Source organism: Notamacropus eugenii, chromosome 1 (genome assembly GCF_028372415.1).
Source record: "Notamacropus eugenii isolate mMacEug1 chromosome 1, mMacEug1.pri_v2, whole genome shotgun sequence".
NCBI classification, from domain to species: Eukaryota; Metazoa; Chordata; class Mammalia; order Diprotodontia; family Macropodidae; genus Notamacropus; species Notamacropus eugenii.
Window position 1 is genome coordinate 210,486,853 of NC_092872.1, and position 25,789 is coordinate 210,512,641.

A 25,789-nucleotide genomic window follows, 5' to 3' on the forward strand; every position below is an offset into this window, starting at 1 on the left:
TTCACCTAGACCTCCCTTCACAAGTGAGAAGGGATTTTCTTTCAACCATCCTTATTAAAGAGTATTAACAGTGGTTGCTCAATAACCCATCAAAATCAGCCAGTTGTGTTTGCCAGCATTCTACGTGGGTCACCCAATCAAAATGAATGATAAATTTGGGTCATGGCAAAGGCCATCCATCTAGTGGTGATGCAAGGTTGAGGGTAGCCCACGAGGTAAGGCTCTTCTCATTCTCCTACCCCCCCCCAACCTTTTTATACAAGTGAAATATAATTCCATTTCATTTAACATGTTGTGGAGCTCCTACCATATGCATATGGGTATCCTAGGTGCTCAGATAATAAAACATTATTCCTTTTCTCTGAGATTATGGTCTTTATAGCTCATAGAATGAAAGAACCTTAGAATAGGAAGGGACTCAAGAGATAACCTAGTTCAGTTCTTATCTGAAGCAAGAATTCCCTCTTTAAAATCCCAGAGAAGGGATTAGACCAGGAGTGGGGAACCTGCAGCCCCAAGGTCACATGTGGCCCTATAGGTCCTCAGATGTGGCCCTTTGACTGAATCCAAACTGAATTCAATCCCCTTAATAAAAGAATTTGTTCTGTAAAACTTGGACTCAGCCAAAAAGCCTCACCCAAGGATCTAGAAGGCCACATGTGGCCTCGGGGCTGCAGGTTCCCTTCTCCCCCACTCTTACCTCCACACACTTAATCTTCTCTTTCTCTGAGCTAAACAGCCATAGTTCCTTCAACCAAACCTCAAACAATACCTTCTCACCAGCCTCAAGTCACCCTCGACTGGGTGTACTCTAGCTTGTCTCTCACTAAAAATGCAGTGCCCAAAATAGGACATAATATTCTAGATATGGCCCAACGGCAGGGAGAAGATGGCAGAACTATACCATTTCTCTCATTCTAAATATTTTTATTTCATGCAGACTAAGAGCCTGATGGACAAGATTAACAAATATTTTTTTCTTAAATCATTAGAATGCCTTAAGAGATCTCCTAGAAGGGGAAGGGTCATCAGGAAAAGACTGTAGGGCTGGGGGTGGGGCATGGGGAGGCAGGGAAGGCAGTTACAGAACCATAGGCTGCTATGGTTAGAAGGAACCTCACAGATATTCTAATCCATAGTGATCAAACTCAGACCTTCAGAGAGGTCGCACAGTGATGATGTATTGTAGAGCTAGAACTAGAACCCAGGACTCCGGCATTCCATGCTAAGTTTCTTCCCTCACTAGTCTACTTTGCCTTGGTGTTGGGGAAAGTTGTAGTCTGACTATAAGTAGGAACGAACCTTATGTCTTTTTTAGGACCATCTCCAGGAGTTATCTCTTCTGCCATTGCCTACCCCCACCCCCACACTGGCTGCCTTCCTGAGTTACTGCCCAGCCCTACAGCCAGGACACGGAACAGTTGTTCTGATTTGCTGTACTCTCAAGATTGTACTAGTCACAATTAGCTTTTCTGGGAGAAGACCAAATCCTGATAGGGTACACTCACCCACTAGTGGTCGTGCCTTCTGTAATTCAAAATTAGTACAGCCTCCCGACTGGAGACTGGGATCCTCAGTTCTGTGGCCACAGGGAACCCAGGAACCAAAGATTCTTTGGAAAGATCAGTGAGGGCAGCCTATTGAAGGACTCCTATAGGACCTAAGTACTATAGTTGTGAAGCAGGACCTTGCCATAGTCACTCCAGTGAAGGTGAACAAAAGGTTTTCCAGCTGCCTCATGGTAGTAATTTGAAGTAGGATGAAGGCTTTTCAGCTCCTTATTATTACATGTTCTCTTATTAACTAGCTGTCTGACTATGGTAAGCTACTCCCCCCCATCCCGGGCCTCAGTTTCCTTATATATAAAACAAACAGGGATCGACCTAGAGGATCTCTAAAGTCTCTAACAGATCTAAAATTCTATGACTCTCTGATTTCTTAAAAGCAAGGAAGTGAGACACAGGGTAGATAATTTTCTTGTCTTCAGAGTCAATCAGGTTAAGTGACTTGCCCAGGGTCACACAGCAAGTAAGTATCTAAGGTTAGATTTGAACTCAGGTTCTGTTGACTCCAGGGCCAATACTCTAACCATTATGCCAATCTAAATGCTCTGCAGATAAGTTTAAGTTGGAAATGAGAGTTTCAACATATATTTGTTAAGCATTTGCTATGTACTGAGAACTGTGCTAAACACGAGGTAAGATTAAATAAGATTACACAAAAAGTTAAATAAAACATGGTCCTCATTACCGATTAATCTCAAAATCTTATAGAGGAATACAGTGAGATGGAAAGAAGGCTGTATTTGGGGTTACTATACCTGTGTTCAAATGCTAGCTTTGCTCCTCACACTATCTGTGTGACCTTGGGTAAGTCATTTATTCTATGGCTGTCAGTTATCTCAGCTGTCAATAAAGAGGTTGAATTAGAGAGTTTCTAAAGTTCCTTCTGGTTTAAATTTAAATGCAATATTTTTTTACATTAAAAACGACCTTTAAAACCATCCTAAAATTATCTACATCAATCAATTGATCAGAGTGAAAAAGATTACAAGAAACATTTTTGATTAAAAGAAACATAGTAGATCATGCATATATTTGTTGTGGTTAACTGCAAGAAATTAATAAATACATATTATACTAGGTAAAATACTCAATATTATAGACTGAAACAAGTACAAAAATTTAACAGTTGCATTCAAGCAGAATGAAAATTAAATGAAATTGATACTCTTTTACTATTCACCTGGGATAGTTTGTTACTTTTCCCCAAATTTTTTAAAACATTTTTATTTAAAATTTTGAGTTCTAAATTCAGTCTCTCCCTCTTCTTTTCCTTTCCTCTCTCTTGAGATGGTAAGTAATCAGATATAAGACATACATGTGCAGTTATGTAAAACATTTCCATATCAATCATTTTGTACAAGAAGACTTGAATAAAAGAAAAAATGAAAGTGAAAATAGTATGTTTTAGTCTGTATTCAATCAGTATCAGTTCTTTCTCTGGAGGCAGATAGTAGGTTTCATCATTGGTCCTTTGGGATTGTCTCGGATCATTGTGCTGCTGAGAATAGCTAAGTCATTCAACAGTTCTTCATCAAACAATATTGCTGTTACTGTGTATAACATTCTAGCTCTGTTTGCTTCACTATGCATCACTTTCTGTAAGTCTTTCAGGTTTTTCTGAAATCATCTTGCTCACCATTTCTTATAGCATAATAGTATGTCGTAACAATCATATACCACAGCTTGTTTAGCCATGTCTCAATTGATGGGCATCCCTTCAATTTCCAATTCTCAGCTAACCCCCCCCCCCAAAAAAAAGCTGCTATAAATATTTTTTGCACAAATATGTCCTTTCCCCCTTTTTTTGATCTCTTTGGGATATAGACTTAGAAGTGGTATTGCTGGATCAAAGGGTATACCTAATTTGATCGCCCTTTGGGCATGGTTCCAAATTGCTCTCCAGAATGGTTGGATCAGTTCACAATTCCACCAACAAATATTAGTGTCTCAGTTTTCCCACATCTCTCTCCAACATCCAACATTTTCCTTTTTTGTCATATTAGCCACTTTGATAGGTGTGAGGTGGTCCTTAAAAGTTGTTTTGTAAATTTCTGAAGATTTAGAAGAATACAGATGTGAACAATTAAAATACAAAATGATTCTGGAGAGGTATGTCAAGCACTATATAAGGTCCAAGAGGTAAAGGATTATTACTTACCAGGACAATGAGGACAGGACATTTGAGCTGAGCATTAAAGGATGGGAAGATTTCAAGGGGAGAACAAACGTGGAGAGGGCATTTTAGGTGTAAGGAGCAGCATGAGTGAAGGCAGGGAGGTGGGACAGCATAGGATGTATGCAGGGGACAATGAAGAGTCCAGTTTGACTGAAACATAATACACATGGAGGTGAGTAGTATAAAATAAGACTGGGCACAGGACACTAGTTTAAGGAGTTTGAATTTCTTTTGGGAATCTATATGGAGCCAAATAAGAGATGAAAAGGTAAAGGTGCTCTGATGGGGAACCAGAGGGGAAAGAGAAGAAATCAGTTCTGGAAGGACAGCCTAGGGTGTTGGCATTCCTAGGGCAGATAGGGAGAAAGAGTGGAATACTAAAAGAGATTGGAGTCAAACATAAATTTGGTCAAAATTCAGAGTTTTTTCCTGGGCTCTAGGAGAGGCCCTACTGACATCAGCTATAAAATTCCCTACCCTTGGATGCATTTTAACAGAATGAGGTCACTTGTATCAGCCTTCCAGTCTTTGAAATAGATGACAGAAGAGAAACGTCCAGGGTTGGCACCTGTCACCGTTTAGGGACAAGGCTAGTCTTGTAATTCATAGCTCCTTCTGCCCTTCTCAGTCCCAGCACTAGTAAGCTGATACTAAGTTATTATCAGTATATTGGGCTGCTGAGACTGACCCAGAAAATGACAGGGAGGGAGGGAATAGCAAAGATCCCCTGGACCTCAGTTACCATGGACTGTGTACAGTACATACCTGAGGGTCTTAGGTCACTGTTGGCCATCAGAAGATATTACAAAGGAACAACGGTAACTGAGTCTGGTCACCAGAAAAATCAAATGAGGTGGACATTCTAGCCTCTAATTTAATTCACACCATAGCATCTTTGGCTATAGACAGTTACTAAATAATGGGAAGGACCAATTATCTCTTTTTTTTAAAAGCTGCATTTAAAGATTTCTGAAAAGTTATCATCACCTTCTTGCCAAACCAGAGGTCCTCCTCCTCTAGTTTTAATGTCTGAGAATAGAGAAGGCACTAAGGAATCGCCGTCAAAGATCGACACAGCCAGGTTCCGCCTTGATTTGCATTTTCCTTGTTTTATTCTTTACTCACTTTGGCTTTCTTAGAGAGATTTCAGTTGGCTTTTTGTTCCCAGCTTTGTTCTTGCATTTTTGGACTGGCTCATAAATCTATGAACTGGTTCTGCTTGTCTGAATTTACTTAGCTCTGAATGTGAGGAGATTATTAACTTGTCTCTCCATGCCAGTAATCGCCCTTACGAGAACTTACTGAAAATTAGATGGGATTTTTATCCCTTTACATTTTCTCTTTTTGGCCAACATTTGAAAACCCTACTTTCTGAGGAATGTTTTGAATTCTCTTGGTATTTTGGAACCCAAATACCTTTCCTGGCCTTCTACTTCAAGACTTAAAGTTAGTCACAGGATTAGGACTGGAAAGGACCTTGGAAATGAAGCGTCTCATTTTATAAATGAGGAAATTAAAACCTAGATACATAAAATAACTTCTCTGAGGTTAGCAAATGGCACAGTAAGGACTGAAACCCAGGATTTCTGAGATTTTGGACTGCAGGTTGAGTGTTCCTTCATTGTGCACATCAAAGTCAACTTGTTTCAGGAGTTGATATATTTTTTCTTTATAAATTTCACCTTCAACCTATGTAGGTAAAGGAATGACAATTTCATTGATTTGGGACTTCCCAGTGGGGAACTCTCTCTACCAATGCAGGTTAGCACCTTCTTTGTAATTTATAGTCTTAGAGAGTTTCTTAGAGTGCTGAGAGGTTTAAGGACAGCCAGCGTACACTAGAACTGGAACCTGAACCCATTTATTCGCAGCCAGCTTTATCTATAGGCCATGCTACCTCTTCTTCAACCTTAGACCTATTCTCCCAGTCCCATTGGAAACAGACAATCCTAAGGTAAGGAAAATATAACTGTTACCCAATGAGAAGGAAAACCTTGATTAAGGTGGCTCAAGGCTTGACTTGCACAGTGAACTGAGCTAGGAGGAAATGGAAGATTCCAAAGTTAAGAAACTCAAGCTAATGGCCAGTCTGTGCTTAGACCCAGTCTATAAGGGGATGTAGTATTAGATAATTATAGGCACAGAGACTCGATTTGGAATTCATAGCCTGACTGTAAAGGCTTCCCAAGGAACCTGCCTGGCATCTTGAAATTTCACCCTGAAACTAAAATGAGTTGAGCTAGTTTTCATTTTTGTTTTTGTATCTCTGGTGTTTAGCAACTATACCTGGAAGATAGCGGGTACTTAATAAGTGCTTTTTGAATAGTTACCTTAAGCAACAACCTTATTCTATCTTCTAGTGCTTAATCTTCTAAACATGCCCTTAGAGACCAGTTTGGAATTAGCTTATAGCCTATACTAATAGCATCATATTAAGCATCCACATCAAGCTCTTCCAATACCCATGAGCTATTAGTAATATTTCTGAAGCTATCACATCAGAGAGGCTGTGATTCAATACTCTGGGGAAGAATTACTGTTGGCATATGTTTATATGTAACATTTGGGAAGAATTTTTATCACTTTCCAAGTATCTACTAAACCCTTACCATATATCTAGCACTGCATTGGATGTTAGAAAATACAGCAGAAGTCTTTGTCATATGATGCTTATCATCTCACAGTTAACCCCTTAATAGCTTATGCTAACATATTGTTTTAAGGATTATAAAATGCTTTACATACATTACTTCAGCTGAGTCACACAACAGTCCTGGGTGTGGGCAAGGTGGGTAGACAGTTTGAGGATTATTATTTCCATTTTATAGATCAGGAAACTGAAGTTCAAACAGGTAAGATGATTTGCCCAAGGTAACATCTACCAAATGTCAGTGCCAGGATTAGAACACAGGTCTTCTGACCCCAAGTTCATAGCTGTTTCCTTCTCCCTCATCTCATCTCTCCCCCCACCCCAACCTATGATTCTATCTAAATAGGGAACTCCCTAGTGAGAAATCTCCCTACACTGATGCAGGTTGCATTTGTAACTCATGATTTTAAAGAGTTGCCTGGGGGCATTGAAAGGTTAAAGGACTTGCCTATGGCACTATTTTTAGTATAAGTCAGAGGCAGGACAGGAATGAAGGTCCTTCTGACCCCAAGGCCAGCCTTTTATCCACTATGACAAGCTGTGTGAACTTCAGCAGAGGTGTACATAAATAGCTACCTGGAAAGAGCCTGCTTAGGTCTTTTTTTTCTTTTTGCAAGTGAGGATTTTAATAACCATTTTGCAGCTTTAATGTCAAAATGATAACTTAGAGAGGTTATGCATTTTTAAAATGTTTTGGAATTTTAAAAGATCGCTCTTTAAGAAATACTGATTCAGTGAGATAAAAATGAAGACAAGGCTATCTACAGTGTGGGGAAGAATAGGCCTGCACATATGGCTGTGGGCGGTACATTCTTAACAACAGAACCCCATAGCCCTGACAGTACATTTTAGGAAACCGTACCATTTGAGCTGGTCTGTTCTGTTCTGGGGGTGGGGAGAGGGATACAGCTGGTCCCATTTTCAGATCTGGATGATGTTTTCTCTCGTGTAAACACAGAGAACACTAAAATAAAAGGAATTACCCTGATTCCTATTGGAAAGCAAAGGCTATCTGTCTGTGGGCATTTGGCAATTCTGCTCCAACAATGAATTTAAGTCTTAAATAAACAAAGTAATCAAATGTCCAGTCTAGAGATAGTCCTGGTTTTGTATCCTTCAATCAATAGGCATTTATTAAACATTTACTTTGTGCCAAATACTATGCTAGGCACCAGAGACACAAACAAAAAAATGATTTATTTAGCCCTGCCCACAAGGAACTTAACATTCTAATTTACAGTACATCCTTTTTCTGGGTAAGCACACATCTCAAATGGTTGTTTTAGGGCCCATGTAATATTAGCAGTAGTCATAGGCAAACTATGTTCTTGCTTTTGAACAGCCAGGTCTAGGCTACGTTGACACGTGTGCTTTCTAAATTTTTGTATATAATCTAGTTGATAATTAGTTCATTATAATATTAGATAATTATCAATTAGAACAAGAACTCAAGATACATCATAGACTTTTCTGGAGCTTGAGAGGATATTACAGGTCACTTAGCCCACTCCTCTTATTTTGTAGATGAGTTGACTTAGACCCAGAAAGAGGGATTTGCCCAAGGTAACATAGAGGTAGGACAGAGTTTTTGGCTTGGTTTGGTTTTTCCCATGAAAACATGCTGTGTAATTCACAGCTAGCCCTCTCCATTCTGGAGGCCAGGAGCAACTTGGAGCAGAGAAGAACATTTTCTTGTTTGACCTAGTAATTCTAAAGCAGAGAGAACAAGGAGGACTGAATCATTATTGACCTAGATGAGCATCTCTCTCTCTCTCTCTCTCTCTCTCTCTCTCTCTCTCTCTCTCTCTCTCTCCATGTACATTCTTTCCTGGCTCAGGATATGGAGCAGGCATGGTTTGTTATATATACTTCATCTATACTGGCTGCTCAGGATTGTAATTGCTTAATCTACAAGGACTAAAAAAAGGGATGGACAAAAGATTATTTTACATAGCAACTGATCTATAGAGTACAGGGCACAAAGCAAGGGAGGGGTCCATGTGTGGTCCAATAGAATGAGAGTCAAACTTAGAATTCTAGCACCTGAGTTCAAATCCCATCTCCTCCACTAATTACCTATGTGACCTTGAGCAAATCATTTAGCCCTCTTGTTGTTTCCTCACTTGTAAAAGTAGAAGACTGAACTAAATGACATCTAAGATCCCTTCTAGCTCTATATTTAGGATCCTATGAAAAGAAATAATTGTAATGTCAACATAAGTCAGATTTACTTTGGAGGCCATGTTAATTATTTGGAGGCCAATAATTGTACCATTCTAAAAGTCAGTCCTAGCTCTGCTATCAGTACAGTGTGTGATTCTGGTTTGATATCTTACTTCTCTGAACCTCAGGCTCTTTTTCTGCAAAATGAAAGGGCTGGATTAGATAATCTTTAAGATTCCTTCCAGAATCTTCTAGGATTCTGTGATTTACCTCTCCTGAATTCCTCTCAGGTTCAGAGAGTCGGTCAGTCAATGTGTATGTGTCAAGCACCTACTATACACCCAACCCTGATGACTGTCACTAGTATCCCGAAAGACTGGGCAAAATTATGAGATTAAACTACAGTTCCAGAAGACCAACAGTAAAGCATGCTTCCTACCTTCCGACAAAGAGTTGGTTCACTCAAGATGCAGAAAGGGAAATTTTTCAGACCTGACTGACATGAAATTTGCTTCGTTTGACTGAATATTTGTTACAGAGGCTTTGTTTTTCATTTTTCTTTTTCCAAGTGGGGGTTGGAGGAGCAGGAGGAAGAGAAAGTAGGTGGGGGTAGGGGGTAGCAGAGAGGGAGAGAGAGACAGAGACAGAGAGAGAGAAGAGAGAGGGAAGGAGGGAGGGAGGGAAGGAAGGAAGGAGAAAGAAAGATAGAATAACAAAAAACACAACTTTGAAAGTTACATGTTGAGAGGCAAAGTCAAGATGGTGGAGAAAAGGCAGCAACTCACCTGAGCTCTCCCCAAAGCGCCTCTGAACAACCTTAAATGATGCGGTAAAACAATTCCTGAAGTGACAGAATCCACAAAAGGACGGTGTGAAACCATTTTCCAGCCAAAGACAAGTCAGCAGGAAAGGTCTGCTGCAGCTGGGTGTGAGCAGAGTCAAACAAAACAAATGAACTATCACTAGTGTTAGTGGCACTTCTCACGGTTGGGTGAACAGTAGGCACTCAACACACACAAACTGACTGACTGTCTGAACTTGAGAGGAATCCAGGAGAGAGAAATCACAAATAGAAGGTTTTGGAAGGAATAGTCCAGTGCAGGTTGCACCAGCAATCAGGAGTAAGCCTTGGGAGCCACTGAATGAGCAACAACAGCCCCTGCTTCTGGTGCTCTCAGCCCACATGCTGTAAGGGGGTTTAACAACTGGTCATAAGAAGATTATAGGAGTCTCTTTGCTGGCACTGAGGTAAGACTCTGTTGCTTTGCCTATACTCAGATGAAGGTCATAGTCCTGAGTGGCAGGCCCAAGGCAAGGAGAAGCACTAGCACAGCAGAGCTTGCAACCACAGTGGAGTAGGAACCCTCATCACAGTTTCAGGGAAGAAAAGAATGTTTGTAAAACTTCACAGACCAGAGCACAGGCCTGGAGAGTAAGCAGTAAAATGCATCTCTCCTTAGATCATACCACCTTGGAAAGACTGAAAACTTGTAGATTCCTAGAAGTATCTCTGAAAACAGCTGCACAAAACCCCTGAAGCTTGGGACAGTATGCCCTCCAACCTGGAAGCAGAACCCTACTAAGGTAACAAAGAGTTAAAAGTTAAAAGACTGGAAAAAAAGAACAAACAATAGAAAAAAAATTCTGACCATAGAAAATTACTATGGTGACAAGAAAGATCAAAACACAGACTCAGAAGATGATAACAAAGTCAAAATTCCTACATCCACAGCCTTCAAGAAAAATATGAATTGGTCTCAGACCATGGAAGAGCTCAAAAGGAATTTTGAAAATCAAGTAAGAGAGGTAGAAGCAAAATTGGGAAGAGAAATGACAGTGATACAAGAAACCATGAAAAAAGAGTCAATAGCTTGGTAAAGGAAACACACAAAAAAAAAAAATTGAAGAAAATAACACCTTAAAAAAGACTAGGCCAAATGGTAAAAGACGTACAAAAAGCCAATGATGAAAAGAATGCCTTGAAAAGAAGAATTGGTCATATGGAAAAAGAAGCACAAAAATTCACTAAAGAAAATAATTCCTTAAAAATTAGAATGGAGTAAGTGGAAGCTAATGACAAATCAAGAAACAATAAAACAAAACCAAAAGATTGAAAAAATAGAAAACAATGTTACATATCTCACTGGAAAAATAACTAACCTAGAAAATAGATCCAGGAGAGACAATTTAAAAATTATGCAACTACTTGAAAGTCATGATCAAAAAAAGAGCCTAGACATTATCAAGGAAAACTGACTAGAACCAGAGGATAAAATAGACATTGAAAGGATCCACCTATCACCTCCTGAAAGACATCCTAAAATGAAAACTTCCAGGAATATTATAACTAAATTCCAGAACTTCCAGGTAAAGAAGAGAATATTGCAAGCAGCCAGAAAGAAACAATTCAAGTATTGTGGAACCACAGTCAGGATAACACAAGATTTGGCAGTTTCTACATTAAAGGAGCAGAGAGCTTGAAATATCAATATCATGATATTCCAGAGAGCAAAGGAGTTAGGATTACAACTAAGAATCACCTCCCCAACAAAACTGAGTATAATCCTTCAAGGAGAAAAATGAATATTCAATGAAATAGAGGACTTTCAAGCATTCTTGATGAAAAGACCAGAACTGGATAGAAAAACTTTCAAATACAAGACTCAAGAGAAGTATAAGAAGGTAGACAGGAAAGGGAAATCATAAGGGACCTAATAAAATTAAAGTATTTACATTCCTGCATGGGAAGATGAAACTTGTCACTCATGAGAACTTTCTTATTATTAGGGCAGTTAGGAGTATATATAGGCAAAGGGCACAGGTGTGAGTTGAATATGAAGAGATGATATTTTTAAAAATACAACTATGGGGTGAGAAAGAGGAGGAGTGCACTGGGAGAAAGGGAAATGGAGGGGTAGAATGGGGTAAATTATCTCACACAAAAGAGGCAAGAAAAAGTATTTAGAGTGGACAGGAATATGGGGGAGGTGAGGGAGGAGAGGGAGTGAACCTTACTCTCATCAGAATTGGCTCAAAGGGAATAACACACACATTCAATTGGGCGTAAAAATCTATCTTACCCTACAACAAAGTAGGAGCAAAAAGGGATAAGAGAAGGGGAGGTGATACAAGGAAGGGCAGATTAGGGGAGGTGGTAGTCAGGGGGAAAAAACAGTTTTGAGAAGGGACAGAATGAATAGAGAGACAGAATAGAATAAAGAACATGGGGAGAACAGGATGGAGGGAAATTCACTTAGCAATCATTGTTGTGAAAAAATTGATGTAAATTTCTCTGATAAAAGTCTCATTGGTCAAATATATATAGAATTTATACTTCTCAAATATATAGAGAACTAAGTTAAATTTATAAAAATAGGAGCCATTCCCCAATTGATAATATGAACAGTTTTAAGATGAAGTAGTCAAAGCTATCTATAGCCATATGAGAAGGTGCTCTAAATCACCATTGATTGGAAGGATACAAATTGAAACAATTCTGAGGTACTACTTCAAACTTATTAGATTGGCAAATAAGATAGAAAAGGAGAATGATAAATATTGAATGGGATGTGCAAAAAATGAGACAATAATGTATTGTTTGTGAAGTTTTGAATTGATTCAACCATTCTTTAGAGCAATTTGGAACTATGTCCAAAGTGCTATAAAACCATTCATATCCTTTGATCTAGCAGTGCCACTACTAGATCTGTATCCAAAAAGAGATTAAAAATCAAAAGGAAAGAGGTCCTATATGTATAGAAATATTTATAGCAGTTCTTTTCTGGTGGCAGGGAGTTGGAAATGGATGTACGTCAATTGGGGAATGGCTGAACACATTGTGCTGTGTGATTGTGATGGAATACTGTTGCACAGGATGCTCTCAGAAAAACCTAGAAAGACATATTAGCTGTTATAAAGTGAAATATACTGTGTATGAAGTAACAGCAATATTGTAAGATGATCAGCTGTGAATGACAGCTATTTTCAGCTGTACAATGATCCAAGAGAACTCTGAAGGACTTATGATGAAAATGCTATACATCCCCAGATAAAGAACTGATGGTGTCTGAATATAAATTGAAGCATATAATTTTTAAGCTTTATTCTTCTTGAGTGGTTTTTTGGGAGTCTATGTTTTCTTTCACAACATGACTAATATGGATATGTGTTTTGCACTACTACACATGTTTAACCTATACTAAATTGCTTGCCTTCTCAATAAGAGGGGTGGGGAGGGAGAAAGGGAGAGAATTTAGAACTCAAAGTTCTAAAAATGAATGTTAAAATTTGTTTTTACATATAATTGTTGAAAAATAAAGTATTAAATAAATTTTAACAGAAAAAAGAAAGTTACATGTTTAATTTTTCATATATTTTAAAAGAAAAGTAAGTGGTACATAACAGAGATTCACATTTTCGTATTCATGCCTTTTTCTCAACTATGTTTTTGGAAATACACATTTTTTCTGGTGTTTGTTAAGTTCAGGGAAAAAAATTAACAAAATTATGAAATTAGCAAACTTTAGCTTTAGCAACCATTATTTTTATCCCTCATTAGTGCCCTTTCTCCATTTCCCCTTATCTCAAGCAACTAGGAGCCCTAGTTGTCTCTCCCCTCCTCCCAATAAAAACCTGACTAACAAAACTCTTTCCCAGAAAATAAGTTTTATAGTATCACTTTTCCCTAGAGTATTTGATTTTAATTGAAAAAAGAACAAAGGAGTGACTCCCTCAGTTTGAGATTCATAGAATTACAGAACTCCATTTTTGTGAGCATTGTTCGTTTGGAAATTAATCAAATCCTGCTTGGTATTTATTATTTAATTCTTCATATATATATAGCTTGTCTGGTGCTTCTTTGTATGTTCTACAGTATCTTACCTCCAGCCAAGCACTTAAGAGGCTAATCTATATTACTTGTTGATTGAAATTCTATGAGTTGAAATCTTGCAATATGTAAATTTCTCCCTCATAGAGAGTTAGACACCTTTAGAAGCTACATTAACTGTCTTAGGTTGCTAGGATACTGTTTAATGTACTGGTTAGATACCTTTGGAAGCTATGTTAACTGTCTTGGGTTGCTAGGATACTACTTAATGTACTGAAATGATTATTTATTAATGGTAATTTCATGAGCTGAAATCATTAGTGCAGCTGCCACAAGTGCCTAACTTATTCCTAAGTGCAGATCACTTTTTTAAAAATGTATTTAATAAAAAATATGGAAGCATTCACAAGTATTTACCTATATCCAAAATGGCTTGAAGCTGCTTACCATTGTACATGCAGCATAGGACAAGGCATTTAAAGATAAACTAGTGTAGAAAAGAAGCAGAAGGAATAGATATTTTTAGACACCTTAGTTTAGCAGAATGTAACAACACCAGAACAATGAATTTGGCATAAAGTTTTCTGGCAACTAAGGCAAAAGGAAAAACAATGAGTTATATCATTTTTGCTTTCTGACAACAGAAAGCTTAAAAATTCATCTTCAGAGGCAAATGTTTTTTAAAAGGAAGAATTGATCTTAGAACAAAGGATACTGAGTTAGTGTAATGAATGATGTCCTCAACCACAGTTTCCCAAAAGCTGCAGAAATGCTGTTCAGCAGCAAGAGATCCATATCGACCCAACCACCCAGAAGAGCAGAGGGCAGAACACTAAATGACAACTTAGTGAAGGTATTTCTTCAAGGAGCTGAGATAATGCAGTTTAAGTATTTGACTTTCTAATGGCCTGACTGAGATGGAGCTTAGAAAATCCAGATGAGTAGATAAGATAAATCCAGATGAGTAGATAAGATAACATATCCATTAGACTCTTTTCCAAATGTCAAGTATCTCAAGTGAGCTCAGGATGGTGGTTAGATCTTCTTCCACTCACAATTTTTGCTGGAAGAGCAAAAAATGTTAAATCTCAGAAGTACCAAAAGGTCACAGTAAGGGCTCATGTCCCCCACTAGTTGAGCATGATGCCCATCTCTGTCCTTGATGATTCTCTATCCTGAATCTCAGAAACTTAAAATATCTTTTATAGTTCCCAGTGTTCTTGCAAGACCATGCAACTGTACCAGTCCAGGGGATTCTCTCATTGCCCTTTTCAAGCCTAGATTGACTTCTTATCTTGAGATTTCCCAGAGTGTGAGGGTTTGAACCTAGACAAAGAATGCTCACAACCAGCCTACTCCAACCAGTCTTCCTGTCACCAGTTATGGTTTATGTGGGATTTCTTGGCAAGCCCTGGTTGGACAGAACTCAATAAATTACAGCAGACGTATTCTTGATATCCATACCATTCCTCCAGCCCCACTCAGGGGCAGGAGCAATCAGACTAAGACTGGCCTTTAGTCAGTGCCTACTAAAGTCATGACAATTTGTTGGAGCTGACAATTTTTAGAATGGATGGGTGATCTAACATTACTTTGACAAGGGCAGTCAGTCTCCAACTTACAAATAAATGACTTGTGTTCCCAGTTTGTCTATAATAGGAATGGGGAACCTGCAGCCTCGAGGTCACACATGGTCCTCTAGGTCCTCAAGAGTGGCCCTTTGAATCCAAACTTCACAGAACAAATCCCCTTAATAAAAGAATTTGTTTTGAAAAACTTAGACTCAGTCAAAAGGCCACACCCATCTAGACGGCCACATGTGCTGTAGGTTCTTCACCCCTGGTCTATAAATTAGTTGTTTGGAGTTCAAAGCATATTTTCTCTTCGGAGTAATGTTATAAACAGTGGGTAGGTTCCCCAACTAGCCCAGAAAAGCCTACTGGAAAAAGAAAAGTCATAGAAAACGATAGTGTTGCAACTAAAATGAAGCAATAAGATTGAGTAAACAATGATTTTGTTTACTTATTTGTATGTTGATATTTGACAGAAAAGGAGGTTCACTTAGAAGAGAACAAAGAAATAGGATTTTTAATGGAGTGCCTGAAGGGCACAAGGGACATTTTCAAGGGCTCTTGGCAAGCATTAATTCATTGTCTTCTCCAGTTTCACTTCAGAATTTATTGCTTTCTTTGCCTTGATACAGATGTCTCACCAGCTTTACACTTACCAGCCATGATGAGGGCTTTTGAGAGAGTAGGTTCACAAGTGGAAAGAAAAGGAAGTAGATATTTTTCCTTAGGATAAAGGAAGGAGGAAGTGGGTTCAAAAAATGTGAGAAGAAATTGCCTGGTACAATTCAATAAATTCTGAGTGATAAAGAGAAGAAGAGAGATTATTATATGTAGGCTATCCAGAAGCCACAAGGAAGAAGAAAGGAGCAGTGTCCTCCTGACAGGGAGATCATGGATCAACATGCAGAATGAGACATGTTTGGTCATACCAATATGATCATTTGCTTTGGTTATATTAATTTTATTACCAGGTTATTGTTTTTTCTCCAGCAGGGGTGAAGTGGGGAGGAGAAATTAATATATGATCATTTAAAATATAAAATTTAATTTTAAATATTTTAAAGAATAAAAGTGATGTGAAAGAGATCTTAGGTTAAATAGTGTCCTGTACTGGTCAACAGGTAGTGCCATCAGTTTCCAGAATTTAGTTTCTGCATATGGAGGCAAGGTAGTCTACATAGGATTACTCAAAGGTAGGTTTTTATAATTTGAGGAAGAGTCATACTAGAAAACATTCAAGAATCTCAGTAAGATCATGGAATTTGTTCCAGGGATACATTATTATATTCATGTCTGTATCATATTTGAGATGACATGGTGAATAGAGGATTGGACCTGGAGTTAGGAAAACCTGAATTCAAATTCAGCTTCAGACATTTAGTAGCTGTATGACCCTCCATAAGTCACAACTGCTATCTGCCTCAGTTTCCTCATCTGTAAAACAGGGGTAATAATGGAACCCATCTCCCAGTGATGATATAAAGATTAAATGAGACAATATTGATAACATGCTTTGCAAAATTTAAAGTGCTCCATAAATGCTAGCTATCTTTATTTTTGTCATCATTATTCTTTTCTCTATAGGATGATCACATCCAATAATCATTTTCTACCATCTTACATAAGTGCTAGACATGGTGAGTGTGTGGTGAAACAAGAGGGCAGGTACAGAAGATGGGTACGGCAGAGTGTATCTTAGCAGGAAAAAATAATGTTGCAAGTCAATGTATGAATAATGGAAAGAATTGATATGATAATGATATGATAATGATCATAGCAGACCTTTTACATTCATAGCATTTCATCTTTATAATGATATATCATTTGAATATCACACTTATTCAGACTGATTGGGAATTTTTCTTTCTTTTTTTCCCCAGGAGTCTTGCAAACAACAATCTCCAAACACTCCCCAAAGACATTTTCAAAGGCCTGGACTCATTAACAAATGTGTAAGACATCAGCAATTATTAATTTCCAAACAATAATGAGAAAACTAGGGACCAACAGTTTAGATCATTGTATTTATGCTGTACTACAGGGTTTGTTCTGGTCTGAGCTTTTTTAAAGGAATATTTCACAATATTATTATTCCTCATCATGATTAGCAACTGAATACACAGTATAAAAACATTCTTCTAATCCAGTGAACCTGTAGAAGAGTGAGAAAAATTGGCCTAAAATATAAAGATATTTTCCCCCTCATGAGAGACCCAGGAAGGTGGACAGAGAAAAACTTAAGGGATTCTGGGAAACTGATATCTTAATGATGAACAGCTAAATTCATCAGTTATTTGACATAAAAATAGTTGAAGAGGGATACAAAGAAAGCAACTTTCTGATTGGAAGAAAATCTTTAGGCTTTATCCTCAATAATTTGACTTAAGCTCCAGGAAGGGAATTCTATCCTGGGCCTTTTCCCAATGAAAAGTCTTTTAAAAACAAACCTTCATAATGAGAAATTTTTGCACTAAGAGGACTGAAATTTTTATACATATATAAAATAACAAGGGATATAACTTCCGTAGGCCTGGAATTCAGTAAAAATATAATTTTATTATTATCAAACATTTATTTATTTATTTTTATTATCAAACATTTATTATTATCAAACATTAATATGTTTGATTTCTGTAAGATAAATAAAATATAATATTAAAACAAGCAAATAGAACCTGAGACCATAGTAATCCATTTGCAAATCTTATGGCCGTATGATCTTCTGAGATTACTCAAGATCTTTAGAATATAAAACCAATTTTTATTTCACTAAGTATAGTGGCAAGGCATTTCTTTTTAGACTTACTAATACTGTGCCAGCAAGCCAGTGAAGGAGGCCTACATTAACGTCTTTCTACTACTCCCACCCTTAGGTCTGAGTCAGTCCTAAATCATCTCTAGGATTTTGGTCCAAACATACAGGCTATAGTAATTTATCCTGGTCCATATTGATCCTCTGAACCATACAATTCTTAGAAGATTGAGTTGGTTTTGGAGATGGCTTCATAGTTGGAAACTGCTTCAATTGACTGGACTTGGGGGTCCAAATGACATCCCATCTAACCCTGGAACAGACCAAGAGAAAATTTGAAATCAAGCTGGTCTCCTAGAAACATCTCAATAATAAGTTAGGTCTCAGAGAGTCCCTATAATCTAGGCTTATATCTCTGAGACCAACCCAGGCTTGAATATGTCTAAGGGGGAGAGGGAGGGGAAAGTATGGTGAATATTTGCCCCATTGGAGGATGACAACAATAAAAAGGTAGCTGAGTACCTTGTTTAGCTCCTAAGTACCAAGACGCTGGAAAAACTGATCCAGGCTTCTAGGAATTTTCTGGATCAGAACTGACCAAAGCTAGCCTGTTTATGATCAATATTCCAGACCAATATATCTGGGGGGAGCTCATCTGACCTTCTTCCTGACATCTTGGCTCTGTCAGAAATAACGTTTAAATGATTATACTATAATAATAAAGACAATTGTGAGTGGTATTCTAAATTCAATGAGAAGGCACCATTTTTTACAGTACCTCAGAATTCCAAATGATTTGAAAATTGTCCCATTATATGGAGCAAAAAGGAAAGAAATGTAGTCCAAAGTCAAGGATCGTATTTAACCAGCACACTGGACCTTATCTAGCCATATTAATTATCAATGGGAGTCATCAGAACATATATCTAAACATTCAGAGAGTCTGGAAGTCCAATCCTGTACTCCACCTTGACCTGGCCCTGCTGTTTGCTTCATCTCCAGTCCTAGGATCATGGGGTCATAGATTTAGAGCTTAGAGACTGCTGAATTCTAACCTCCATCATTTTAAAGATGAGGAAACAACTTAGAGCAGTTAAAAAACTTGCCCAGGATCATATAGCTAGCAACGGTCATAAAATGGGACTCAGAATCATGTCTTCCTAACCCCAAGTCCAGTGCTGTTTCCACCATATAACACTCTTTATCTTGTTTCCCACTTTCACATATGGATCTATCCCCACATCCATTTTAGTCCCAGCCCCACACTCCCATCTTGACCTCAGCCCCAGATCTACCTTCCTTACTCCTTCCCTCAAACAGTTATTTAACATACAGAACTTTGCCAGGGATGCTTTAAAGACCCACTAGCTCATCATTATGGACATTCTTTCCCCAATATAACACATAGCCTCTTCATGTCTTCATGAGTGACTATTTAAAAGAAAAAACATCCTCTGGTGATCTGATGAACCTTTCCAAACTTAGCTCAGGTGGTCCTCAGAAGACAGACTATTATATAGTCTGTTGTGCTGAATCTGTACTAAGTATTTTGAAAGTTTGGAATCTAAGAGTACAGCCTTTAAGCACCCATGATAAGACATGGAAGCAGGGAGCAGGGCAAGAGTTCTTAACCTGAGTCCGTGAAGTTACTTTTCTTGATACTTTGAAATGTGCATTTTAATAAAATTGGTTTCCTTTGTTATCTTATGTATTTTATTTTATGCATTTTAAAACCACTTTTTTGAGGAGTCTATAAGCTTCACCAGACTGCCAAAAGGGTCCACGACAGAAAAAAGGTTAGTGGACCAGGACTAGTGGGGGAAAAAATGAATAAGACACATTTCTTACCCTTCAGCAGACTATAGCTAAACAAGAGAGACAAGACATAAACACAAATAACTAGAATGTAAGGCAGTGCTCTATGAAGGTTACTCACAACATGTCATGGGTGCTTAGAGGAAGCAGAGATCACTTAGCCAGGCTAATCGGTTGAGGCCTCACAGAAAGAGATGGAATTTTAGCTTAGTTGTGAAGGATAGATAGGATTTTGAATAGGGATCTCTGAGCCAAAAAATGGTCTACATATACCATAGAACCAGATGACTGAGAATATATGTATGCGTGTATACATATATACACATGTATACACATACATGCACACATATATACATATATGTTTATATTTATGGTTCTGTTACATAGTTGAAAAGAACCTGAATTATACTATAGCCGCAGTTGTGTGGAAGGAAATTCCCACTCGAAAACAAGGACATTTGACTCCATGGCCTCATGGCATGATTAAATGCATGTACCTATAAGACCAAAGAGAACAACGAAAGAAAAGACTAATGAATAACAAATAATTCACTTAACAATGTGTTACAATATTCATTACATTTTCTAACAATGTAATGGAGGGGTGCCCTAGAGAATCAAGAAGGAAGTCTGTGCTCCCCAAAACTATGGCTTGGGGGTTACATCCTTGCATCCTTTTGAACCCCAAAGGGGAGAATCAAGCCCAACATGACTGTGAAACCCGGGTTAATTTCGATTATTTGTTTTTGATGCTGTGACTTCATCAGTCTAAGGGGTTCCTGGTAAGAACATTCCCACTATTAATGTAAATTGGTAACTGGACTGTAATTTATAGTCTTGGAGAGTTCCTTAGAGGCAGTGAGAGGCTAAATAACTTGCCTAGAGTCAGAATGTGTCAGAGATGGGGCCTGAATCCAGGTATTACTGAATCCAAGACCAGACCTCTACTTACTCCCAGTCCAAGTGATAGACCTAAATCAGGATAGAGATGCCCTGCGGAAGTATAATTAATGCCCTTATCTTATGTATTTTATTTTATGCATTTTAAAACCACTTTTTTGAGGAGCTTATAGAGAGTGTCCTGATACAGCAACAGCAGCTGAAGTTTGTTTTTCAGGGACCTAAGAGGAAATTCTTTTAATTGTGACTGCAAACTGAAATGGTTAGTGGAGTGGCTAGACACCACCAATGCAACCGTTGAAGAAATCTACTGTGAAAACCCACCAGAATACAAGAAGCGCAAAATCCGGAGCCTCTCCTCGAAGGATTTCGATTGCATTATTACAGGTAATGTGTTCAAAATCATCACCCTTCACCAGATAAATACCAGGGTTGATAATGATAGTAATAATAATAGGTTGGGTTTTTCCCCCAATCTGAAAGCTGAATAAGCAAATTAATTTTTTTTAAATCAAGAATAATAATAGTTGATGTCTCTATAGGATTTCATGCTTGTAAGGTGTTTTACTATTCATGTGATTCGCACTATAATTCTGGGACTCAGATAGTACAATTGCTGCCTTCCCTTCTTTGTAGATGAAGAACTGCAACTCAAAGATTTAAATGACTGGCTGAAAGTAGTAGATTGGGACTCAAATTCTTTGCTCCAGAATTGAAGCCCAATGTTCTCCATTTAATTTAAGGAAAAAAAATAAGATTACTACTTAAATGTAATGCTTCAAAATAAATGAATATGTACCCACTTGTGTTTCTTTGTTCTACAGAATTAATAACTTAAGGAAAATGTTCTTCCCAGATCTTTATTTATATATAGCTCTTTATATACTTTTTGCAGAATTTGCAGCATCTCAACTCCTGCCCTACCAATCTCTGTCCATAGACACTTTTACTTATATGAATGATGAGTATGTAGTTATTGCTCAGCCTTTTACTGGGAAATGCATCTTTCTTGAATGGGACCATGTAGAAAAAACCTTCAGGAATTATGACAACATTACAGGTATGTCAAGTTTTCCCATATTTGGAATGGTATATTTAGATGTCTGAGTCCAGTTTAATTCAGTTTGGGTCAATGGATATTTTTTAAGCAAGTTTTTAAGACAGGCATTATGCTAAGAGTTGGGAATGCAAAGGAAGAAATCTGAATAGCATTTGCCATCAATGAACTTGAACTGCATTTTATTGTGAGTATGGAGGGTAAAACGGTTAAACCTCTAACAGTGTTGACTTGCAGATACTTGACAGCTTTTCTGGTAATTCTACTGAAATGTGCTTAAATACTCTTCCAAGGGTTCTATTTTCTTTGTTTTGCTTCTAGGGGGTATCTAGCCTGTGTGGCACCAGTCACCTACAGCAAGTGGGGAGTGCACTACTCCCCAAATTAGTTGACTTGGTATAGATATATGTATATATAGATAGATAGAGATAGATAGGTAGTAATAATGTATATCTCTATATCTCTATCTATCTATCTATATCTATATCTATATATCTATATCTATATATAGATAATATACATCCCCAAATCCCCATATAGCTTTTAGTTCCTATGGGACTGTCCTAGGGGATCAGGGGTATTTCTTCTTCTTTCTTTAGTACCATTAAGAAATCTTCCTTTAACTTCGACATTTCCCTCAGGGTCCTTCATTTTTTTTTTAAAGGAAATTGACATCATGACCCTCTAACTTTTTCCTCTTAAGAATGTTCAGGTAGACTGTAGAAGGGTTCCAAGCAGTCCTGACTAGGTTTCTCCCCAAGTTGCAGATGTACACAGCTGTAGTACAGTCTTTGAAGAGCTATAATGAAACCAGGAAGTTCAATTTCAGGTAAATGAAAACTTCCTCCTCATAAAAAGGTTGGAAATTATTGCTGTAGCCCAGGAGACAAGCTAAGCCTTGAGTGGATACTTTGTTGTGATTCTGAGCCTCCTAAACAGACCCACCTATTTGACAACCTGAACTTTTGGGGTGACTCTGGAACCCATGGAGATGCTAAGATCCTTCCTGTTTTAGACACTTAAATTGAATGACAAGTTGTGGGAATGACAGCTGAACTCTCACATTACAACATGAGTTAAAATGAATGAATACATAAATTTGAAGTAAATTGAAATAAAAATCCATCAATCAGTAAATGAACAAACATATAGCAATGATACTCCTTAGAATATAGCCTTTCTTCATTCTCTTTCTTCAAAATATGAAAGACTAAAGCTCCCACCCTATCTGTGTTTGTACAAACTGGATGTGATGGAAAGATTTATTTGTTAACAAAAGAGTCCTTTGTATGGCAGGGCTGAAAGCTCTAGATCACACTGCTATAGAGCTGAACCATGGAAAATACGACTAACAAAATCTCTCAGTCGCATTTTATTTGGTCGCAGCTGTAGAGGCAAAGCTCATCTATCACTTGGTTCCAAAGCTGATACTAATCCTTTATTTATCTTTTCCCCAGGAACATCTACTGTAGTATGCAAACCTATAGTCATTGAAACTCAGCTCTATGTTATTGTGGCCCAGCTGTTTGGAGGGTCTCACATTTATAAGAGAGACAGTTTCGCAAACAAATTCATAAAAATTCAGGATATTGAAATTCTCAAAATCCGAAAACCAAATGACATTGAAACATTCAAGATTGAAAACAACTGGTACTTTGTGGTTGCTGACAGCTCAAAAGCTGGTTTCACTACTGTTTACAAGTGGAATGGAAATGGATTTTACTCCCATCAATCTTTACACCAGTGGTACAGAGATACTGATGTGGAATACCTGGAAATAGCCAGGACGCCTCAAACGGTCAGAACACCTCACTTAATTCTGTCCAGTAGTTCCCAGCGTCCTGTAATCTACCAATGGAACAAAAGTACAAAACTGTTTACTAATCAAACTGACATCCCTAACATGGAAGATGTGTATGCAGTAAAACACTTCACAGTCAAAGGTGATGTGTATATCTGCCTGACAAGATTCATTGGTGATTCCAAAGTAATGAAATGGGGAGGATCATCATTTGTGGATGTACAAAGAATGCCATCCCGAGGATCAATGGTGTTCCAACCTCTTCAGATAAATAATTACCAATATGCAATTCTTGGAAGTGATTATTCCTTTACCCAAGTGTATAACTGGGATGCAGAGAAAGCAAAATTTGTGAAATTTCAAGAGTTAAATATACAGGCACCAAGATCTTTCACTCATGTGTCTATTAATAAGCATAATTTTCTCTTTGCTTCCAGTTTTAAGGGACGCACACAGATCTACACACATGTCATAGTTGATTTAAGCGCATGACACATTCAATTCTGTGGCTGCAGTCAAAAACTCTCTCCAGTTAAGTGGACAGGATGAGCTAAGTGCATGATGACTTTTCTAATCATACTTCCAAATGAATGCCTTTCAAAAGTCGAGATTGCTAGAGCCAAGCATTACCAGTATCTTCATCTTTAACTGTCAGGTCTAGTGGTGTTGGAAGTTACCTTTTACATGACAGATTTAAATTGTTTAACTGGTCTTTGCCTTGACAATGTGTAAATATGTGTGCGATGGCATCTGTTATTATGAGAAGAAATATTAATATGTACATTTCTGTTTATTTATTCATGTGTTCAGAAACAACTGCCAAATAAAATGTTTACATTTTCTCTTTCACATTCCAAATGTAATTATTTACAAGATTTATGGAGATTATGGTGTCTCTCACATAGCAGTTGCTCAAAAAAAAATGTGTTGAATGAATGAATGTAATATATTCAATCAGTGGCATGTTAAAGAAATATTCATAGCATAGGGTTATATTTTATCAAGTGTTTCTGGTATTAATATTGAATTCCAAGGTAAAAATAGCAACACAGGCTATCAATAACTTAAGAATAACTCTAGGTTGTTCAGAGTTCAATGTCACAAGCTGCAGAAGAACAAAGCTTGTAATATATGGTAGAAAGCCTGATTCACCTGATACCAAAAGTGCTTTCAGGCAGAAGGGCAGGTTGGGCTGTGTCTAGTGGTAAATAACCACAGAAAGTGACCTAAGTAATAAATAATAAAAATAAATCAATAATATATAAGCTGTAAGGACATGGGGCAAGGAGTGTTTATTTCCCATCAAGAGAGATCATCAGTGCTATAACAAAATCACAAATAGTGGTATCAACAGAAATGTATAAAGTTGTACAAGTAGACATTATCAATGCCAGGACAAAGGCTTGTCCTTGTACCTGGCTAATTTCTGAACACACCTTTTATATTCTCCCTGCAGTTAAAAATTTTCTCTGTCCTGACAAGTTATAATATGGTTCTGTGAGGAACACTGGTCTATATTCCATATTCTGGAACTCTCTCGGGGAATCTTGGAAGATTTCATTGCATAAAGTAGCTAACTCAATGAAGCAAATAAATATTTCTATTTCACAAATACCTCCCATGGCATCTTACACTCTCCCAAAAAGTGTTTAAACAGCAGGATTTAAAAACCTTTCTTTGGTGTCTTTGTCTCAAATTTTAGCCATTTCTAAAATTATCAGTCCCTTTTGAGAGTCCAGATCTCCAATAATTAGTTGGACCTAGTGTTTACACTTATTTCCAATACATAGTTGTACAATATGCCTTTAGTCTCACAGCTGCATTGGTAATTACAACAGCAGAGAAAGTCACTAAGTCAGTCACTCAGCACCCCCTCCCTTACGAGTCACCATACTCTGCACAACTGACCCAAGGGCTTACAACAAAACTCATCTCTGTGCTTCCCCACTCTCCACTCCCATTCCCTGTGCAGTGGAAAACCAAAGAATAGAGAAACTTGCCCTGGGTGGGACTGCAGTATGGAAATACTCTGCACTGCAGCAGAGTTTAATCAGAGAACTGAGGAATAGAAGAAACTGAGGAAAGATGCCAGAATGTGACATTTGCTGCGAGGCTCAAGCTTCAGGTTAACAGCTATTAAGGGGGAATGGGTTGGAAAGTGAATGATAGTGGAAAATAAGAGACAAAAATAGCTAAATTTACTAAAAATCTCAGGAAGAAGGACATTCAGTTAAACAGCACATACAGATAAACAAGGAAAATATTAATAATGGAAGGGAATATGTAGGTCAGCTAAACAAGTCCAGATCAGCTAAACAAATGAGAAAATGTATCCACACCTAATGAGGCAGAGAATATTGTGAATTTCCAAGTTTCTGAATGGTGTAAAACAGAAATAAAAATTGTGAAAGCAGATTTTAAATTCTGAACAGCAAAAATAATCAGCAGAACAGACAAACTTGAATCCATGATGGCAAACAACCAAAAAAAAAAAAAAGAGAGAGAGAGAAA

The 25,789-nt window shown here is 37.7% G+C and overlaps 1 protein-coding gene and 1 long non-coding RNA gene across 7 annotated transcripts in view; one reads left to right on the forward strand and one right to left on the reverse strand.

The window, feature by feature from the left end:
• Positions 1-24,127, forward strand: part of LGI1 (leucine rich glioma inactivated 1) — a 60,736-nt gene extending 36,609 nt beyond the window's left edge. For both annotated transcript variants that reach the window (XM_072625578.1, XM_072625568.1), the window contains 4 exons: positions 16,834-16,905; positions 20,638-20,807; positions 21,316-21,480; positions 22,935-24,127. In XM_072625578.1, the coding sequence (XP_072481679.1) occupies positions 16,834-16,905; positions 20,638-20,807; positions 21,316-21,480; positions 22,935-23,770 (1,243 nt within the window). In that variant the 3' untranslated portion in view covers positions 23,771-24,127. The remainder of the gene's footprint in view (positions 1-16,833; positions 16,906-20,637; positions 20,808-21,315; positions 21,481-22,934) is intronic.
• Positions 1-25,789, reverse strand: part of LOC140515019 (uncharacterized) — a 70,722-nt gene that overhangs the window by 12,118 nt on the left and 32,815 nt on the right. Inside the window, exon 5 of one of the 5 annotated variants that reach the window (XR_011970815.1) lies at positions 10,718-18,018. The exons of the other annotated variants lie outside the window; for them this stretch is intronic. This is a non-coding gene — a long non-coding RNA (uncharacterized lncRNA). Of the gene's footprint in view, positions 1-10,717; positions 18,019-25,789 lie in introns of those variants that run through there. 5 annotated transcript variants of the gene reach the window in all.